We start from the raw sequence: 6,000 nt of genomic DNA, 5'->3' as shown, positions 1-6,000 counted from the left end.
GGCAACATCCCAAGACAACACACCCTGCTTTGCCTGAAAAATAAAATGAAGATTTTTTACCCTTAAGAATTTTTTTTTTTTTTTACTTTGCAGAAGTATAACCTGTTTAAAATAAAATTTATACATATTTTTACATATCTTTTTATTATTTTGCAAAGTACATATTTTTTATAAAATGTATACAAAATTACATATTTTACGTATTTTTCATTATTTCTTTTTATTTACATATCTTTTTTATTTATTTTTCGTTGCGGTTTTTGCATTCTGTGCTCTGAAAAAGTGTTTATCCTGTTCTTGCCAGGTCTTCTCCACCAACAGACTCCACGTACGTCCCTGGAGAGATCTGCGAACCCATCAGCAGCAACGGGCTCAGAAAGGCGCTTCGTTTGCCCTGCAAAACGAAGGAGAAACGTGGTTGTTCGAGAGACCGGTTTAAAATAAATAAATAGATAAATCAGTTAGCATCCTGCTCTTTGTAGAGAGGCTGGGAAGCCCGGGGAGACCTCCTCCGGCAGCGGGTCCCTCAGGAGGCGGGCAGACACCCCGGGGTAGCCAGGGCCCGCTGCCCACCTGCCCCCGGGCACCTCCACAGCCCAGCCCTGTTCGGCTCTGCTCGGCCCGTCCCGGTTTAAGGCCACCCACGGCAGCACCGCCAAACCGCCGTCCCCTCAGCCGCTGCCCCGCCGCCCCGCCCCGTTGCGAAGGAAGCGGCGTCGCCGGTTGCTACGATGGCGGCGGGGCCGCCTGAGCAAGGCTAAAGTGCCTCAAAAAACGCCGAAACCCGCTCCCGGTCCCCCCGGTAGGGCGGCGGTGGGTCCAGATCGCCTCATGGAGCCCGGCGGGGAAGCGCTCGGCCGCCGCCTCCAGCGCTGGGCGGCGGGCGGGGGGGGCGCCATGGCGGATCCCGGCGCGTATCCTTCCTCCGCCGCGGGGCCCGGCGCTGAGGCGGCCGGGGGAGCCGTCAGGGAGCCCGACCCGGGGGCGGCCTCACGGGCAGCCGCGGGGACCCCTGCTCGCTGCCGAGGTCGTCGGGCTGCCCGGACCCCCTGTGGGGTGGTGGGCTATGGGGCGGGGGGGTATGGGGCGGTGGCATCCCTGTCAGGATTCCCCCCATCAGGGGTTGCCTCTGAGGTGGCTTAGAATAAAACTCCTCCGCCGTTGTTTTTAAACAACTCTAACAACAACCTAAGAAGTCAACTTTTCCATAATACTCTTCCTTGTTTTCCTTCTTCTCAGAGATACTGCCCTTGGGAATTATATTTTCCATCCTCATTGGGAAATCTGTGTTTTCTTCAGTTTTAAGTAATAGTGTAAGAAGTACTGACACAAGTTGTCAGCTCTGCCTCTACCATACTACTTAAATCATTATTTCAGTGAGGCGTGGCTCTGTGGAGAGCTGTTATTATCCAACAATATTAATTAATTTCACCGTGTAAACAACTAATCCTTTAGATACTAGCGGGAGAAGGGGGTATTTTTGCTGTTTAAACATCTTCATTGTGATACAAGTATCCATATGGTACAAATTTAGATAAGAACATCAAAATGTATCTTCAAATTTTTTGACATTTTTCATCTGCAGATATCATAAAAAGTGAGTGCAAGCAATCAGTTAAAATCACTGTAAGTAGTAAAATGCAATTGTATTTTTTTTCTGGATGAACATTAAGTGAGATATGACCATAATACATATTTATGGGACCAACTGTTGCATAGTTAGTCAAACAGCATATCAGCATTTTGTATCTTATGTATAAAGTTTGCCCTCTCCCAAAAAGACATGTAGAGTCAAACAGGCATCTGGTAACAAGCTCTTGGATACAGGTCCCATTGTCCTTAACACAAGACTAGGGATGGAGCTTTAACATTTGATTTTGGATGGGATTTAGAAGAAGAACGTTGGGCGTTGAAAGAAGATCAAAAGCTATTTCGGAGTAAGGCACAGAAATATTTGATAGAGACAAACAGAAGAAGAAGGTAAGGAGCTAGGGCTCATTGGTGGGAGATCATAAAAAACTGAGAAGCTTGAGACAGGTCAATATATTTCTCCTGTGTGCATGTTCACTTTGCTAAATAGCCTCACTGCTTTGATCGAAAGGTATCTAGTTTGTTTGTTTGTTTGTTTGTTTGTTTGTTTTTGTTTTTTTCTTTTTTTCTCAATAGGACCAATAAATTATAAAGGATGAATATTCTGAGGTACTACTTTTTGAACAGTCAATATAGTCACCTCTTATTGTATAAAATAAAGGTAACTAGGTAACTAGAAGATCCATCTTGTGGCTCTGATCTGCATTTATGATACACTTCCATTTTTTGTTAGTTTCAGTGGATTTGTAACACATGAGTTCAGATATACGCTAAGAGCAGGCAGGCCGTTATCCCTGCTTTCTAAAGTGTATGCTCTTCTGTGTATGAAGTGTATGCATGGAGTAACAGCTGGACAGCCTCCCCTATGGAATGTGGCTTTGTAATCCCACTGCCCAGTAAGTGCAATGCTAAACCTCCCTAATTAAGCAGTATATTTTTCATCAAGTTATTATGTACTGATTTTTTAAATGGAACTTTGAATATCCTGTATTTCCTCATATGTGAGAATGCAACATCATGAAATATTCTTTGACAAATGGGTGAAGTACACTGAGATGTTTCAGTGCAGTGGTGTAGGTAGTTTGGTAGGCACAGGGGGCTTTTCCCTAGCACTCAGGTCATACTCATATAAAAGAGACTGACTGTGTACTCTAGAGACAGATGGGTTCCTCCCTGAGACATTTCAGAGCCAGCCTCAGCCACAGACCAACTTCATCTGCCTAGTCTACTCTCTGAAACACTCATCCCCCATAGTATCCATATCAGGTGATTTGCTATGCAACATTTATTTATTGACATGGGTTGAGAAGTCATTAGAGGCATTAGATACTGCTTTTACTGCTGGTTTAGCTTCACAAAAGCCCAGCATAATGTGCTGTCTGCATATATTTTGAAATATAAAGGAAAATGGAAGAGGTAGTAGTATCACCTGGGAGTGATTAAATACTGTGTGATCCACAGGCTTTGCAGATAATAAACTGAGACTCAGCTGAAAGATCAAATATCTTGTTTAGTGTTCTGGAACCGTACTCCTGTAACACCATGCATCTCATGAACACTATTTATCATATGTTGGTCTTGAAATATTATACTCTGATGGAAAAGCAAGCACTAGACAGCCTGCATATTTTTGATGGACTAGGGTAGCTAAACCAATGCTCGTTGATACATAAATACATTTCCATATGAATTCATTGTGGCCTTAAGAAACAGTATAAATCCAAGTTACCCAGGTGAGCCAGTTAAAAATGTAGGTACGGTATTCATAGAAGGAAATTGTTTCCATTTGTGGTAATTGAAAACAAGTATCATAAGCAGTTTAGATGGAAATCTGTGGTGACAAGTCTTCTGCTAACTGCAAATGAGTTAGTTGTCTAATGTTAAAAAGGTAGTGAGTGCATACAGTATTAATAAACCATGAAATATAATTCAAAACTTCGGGCCATTGCATATATGGTGGAAAGCAATTTAGAAGTCAAAAGTTCATTGAAATTGAATATTTTTTGCCAAAAGTTATGGAGGTAGGAAGTGATTTATCTTCTAATGGATCAGCCATCAGGTTTCGTCTCAAATCTGTGTATGAGCTAAGATCCATTAGGTTTGTAACACATTGTAAAGGTGTTAGCTATGATGATGGTTTCTCAAGGGTAGCATGACTCCTTTAAGCTCCACATTCTCACCTGACAGCATCCTAAATTCTCCCTGACAGGGCTTGCAGGCTTGTGTCAGAAGTTATTCTTGGCACTGTTGCTTTATAATTTCAAAAGTGGAATTTTCTCTTGATATTTTTTTCTTTCAAATATACAGAGGAGACGGGAGTGCACTGTGTAATATGACAATTTTTTTTCTACTTCTAACCTTCACGCAGAATGGCTGAGGTAGGAAGGGACCTCTGGGTCCATCTGGTCCAACCCCTGCTCAAGCAGAAACACCCAGAGCAGGCTGCCCAAGACCACGTCCAGACAGCTTTTCAAGATCTCCAAGGAGGAGACTCCAGGATACTGTTAGGGTTCTTTGCCGCACAGGCACATTGCTGGCTCATGTTCAACTTGGTGCCCACCAGGACCCCCAGGTCCGTTTCTGCTCTTCTGGTTTCCACCTAGGTGCACCCCAGCATGTCCTGGTGCCTGGGGTTGTTCCTCCCCAGGTGCAGGACTCTGCACTTCTCCTTGTTGAATTCCATGAGGTTCCTGTCTGCCCACTTCTCCAGCCTGTCGAGATCCCCATGGATGGCAGCCTGTGCCTTGTGTGTATCCACCACTCCCCTGAGTTTTGTGTCATCTGCAGTCTTGCTCTGGGTACACTTTGCTCCATTATCCAGATCATTAGTGAAGATGCTAAAGAGGACTGGACCCAGCATTGACCCCCGGGGAACACTGCTAGGTGCCACTGGTCACCATCCACTGTCATTGGCTTTTCAGCCACTTTTCCATCCACCTCACGGCCTGCTCATCCAGCCCATACACCAACAACTCATCTACAAAGATCTTATGGGAGACAGTGTCAAAGGCCCTGCTGAAGTCTAGGTAGCCTATCACCTGGTCTTTCCTCATCTACCAGGCAGTCATTTCATCATAGAAGCTTATCAAGTCAGTCAACCATGGCCAAATTTAAGGTCAACCTTAAATTTACAAAGCCTCTTCCGAAAAGCAATAGCAGTGAATCTCCTCTTACAAACAGACCTAGGGAAGAAAGAGCAGAGCTGTTCTTAATCTTGTTTTATTTAGGTTCTTTCTCCTTCTGTTGCATTGTGAAGAAAAACTTATGCATTTGGGTCTTCTGTGTGTGTGTGAGTTGGTTTGTTGTTTTTTTTTTTTGGAAGAACCACCACCAGTCTGTCTTTAAACATGGTTCTACCAAGGATGAGGCCAAGTCTGTTAGCCTCTAGTGCCCGACACTTTTGAAGCTAGCGAGATCTCCATATGCAGAGAGCTTGCAAATTGAAGTCTTGTTTTCAACCTCTTCTAAGTGGTCTTGTAATGAAATTTTCCCTGACAGATTGCATTGACCTGTTGTCAATACGTCTAAAATGCAGCAGCTTCAACATTAAAAATGATCCACTTCTGACAAGATGTGCTCCGTTAATTAATGTATTAGTAAAAGAAAAAATGTAACTTGCACAGAGAAAAAGCAGGTGTAGCTTTGGAGAGTAAAGCCTCAATAACTTAAGTCACAGATCTTTTTCAAGGTGAATACTTAAAAGAACCTGTGTTTACATCCTATCTGATGCCATCAGTTTCTTTGCATCCTTGTACAGACCAAACTCCTTCGTTTTATATTAACAACAGTCCTTCAACATAATGAACAACCACGCAGATTATCTTCACACAAGTTGCCTGAGTCACTCCTCGATTGCCTCACTAATATGTAATGTTGCAATTTCAAGATCAGTTTAAGAATTAAATGAGCTCTGGGGCAGCAGCTGACATATTTTGTTTAAATAACAGTATTTCAGCAATAAGAGCTACTGACTAAGCACATACTTTATATAAATGAATAGGATATCATATTTTGTGTTTATATGCAGGGAACTGCAGCCATCCTGCTGGTACTGCTCTGGAAAGTGTATATCCCATTTCACCGTGAGGTTACTGGCTGCAGGTAGATGGTTGGGTCAGGAAGCAGAAAATCTTATGCAATTGTGTGCGTGCATTTTTAAATAAACCCTGCAGTCGGCTGTTGTGGGTCAGTGTTTTGAATTACCTTGAAATCTGAATAGCTAACCCATCTGTTGTAATTGGGGAAGGAAATATTTTCCCAGTTTGTATCAGTTTTCAATCTACTCACTGCTGTTTTTTCAAAAAAGAAAATAATAATAATTTTCAATGTATGCACAAGCTTTGTGCTCCACCTACTGGCTGATTATCAGTGATTATTTAATAAAAGCTCTTTAAGTTCAGTTTTTGATAG

At 42.8% G+C, this 6,000-nt stretch overlaps 1 protein-coding gene across 4 annotated transcripts in view; it reads left to right on the top strand.

Moving 5' to 3' along the window:
• Nucleotides 1-278: 278 nt before the first annotated feature.
• Nucleotides 279-6,000, top strand: part of CEP126 (centrosomal protein 126) — a 38,926-nt gene continuing 33,204 nt past the window's right edge. For 3 of the 4 annotated variants that reach the window (XR_005816080.1, XR_005816081.1, XM_040544177.1), the window contains exons 1-2: nt 832-914; nt 1,855-1,980. Coding sequence is in view for 2 of the 4 variants with exons in the window: in XM_040544177.1 (XP_040400111.1) it covers nt 832-914; nt 1,855-1,980 (209 nt within the window). In the remaining 2 variants the exon portion in view is untranslated. Of the gene's footprint in view, nt 394-586; nt 915-1,854; nt 1,981-6,000 lie in introns of those variants that run through there. The other variant, XM_040544178.1, reaches the window with a different exon arrangement.

The sequence above is a fragment of the Cygnus olor genome, chromosome 1, assembly GCF_009769625.2.
Source record: "Cygnus olor isolate bCygOlo1 chromosome 1, bCygOlo1.pri.v2, whole genome shotgun sequence".
Lineage (NCBI taxonomy): Eukaryota > Metazoa > Chordata > Aves > Anseriformes > Anatidae > Cygnus > Cygnus olor.
Note: the sequence above shows the minus strand (reverse complement) of the source record. Positions and strands in the feature narration are given on the sequence as shown.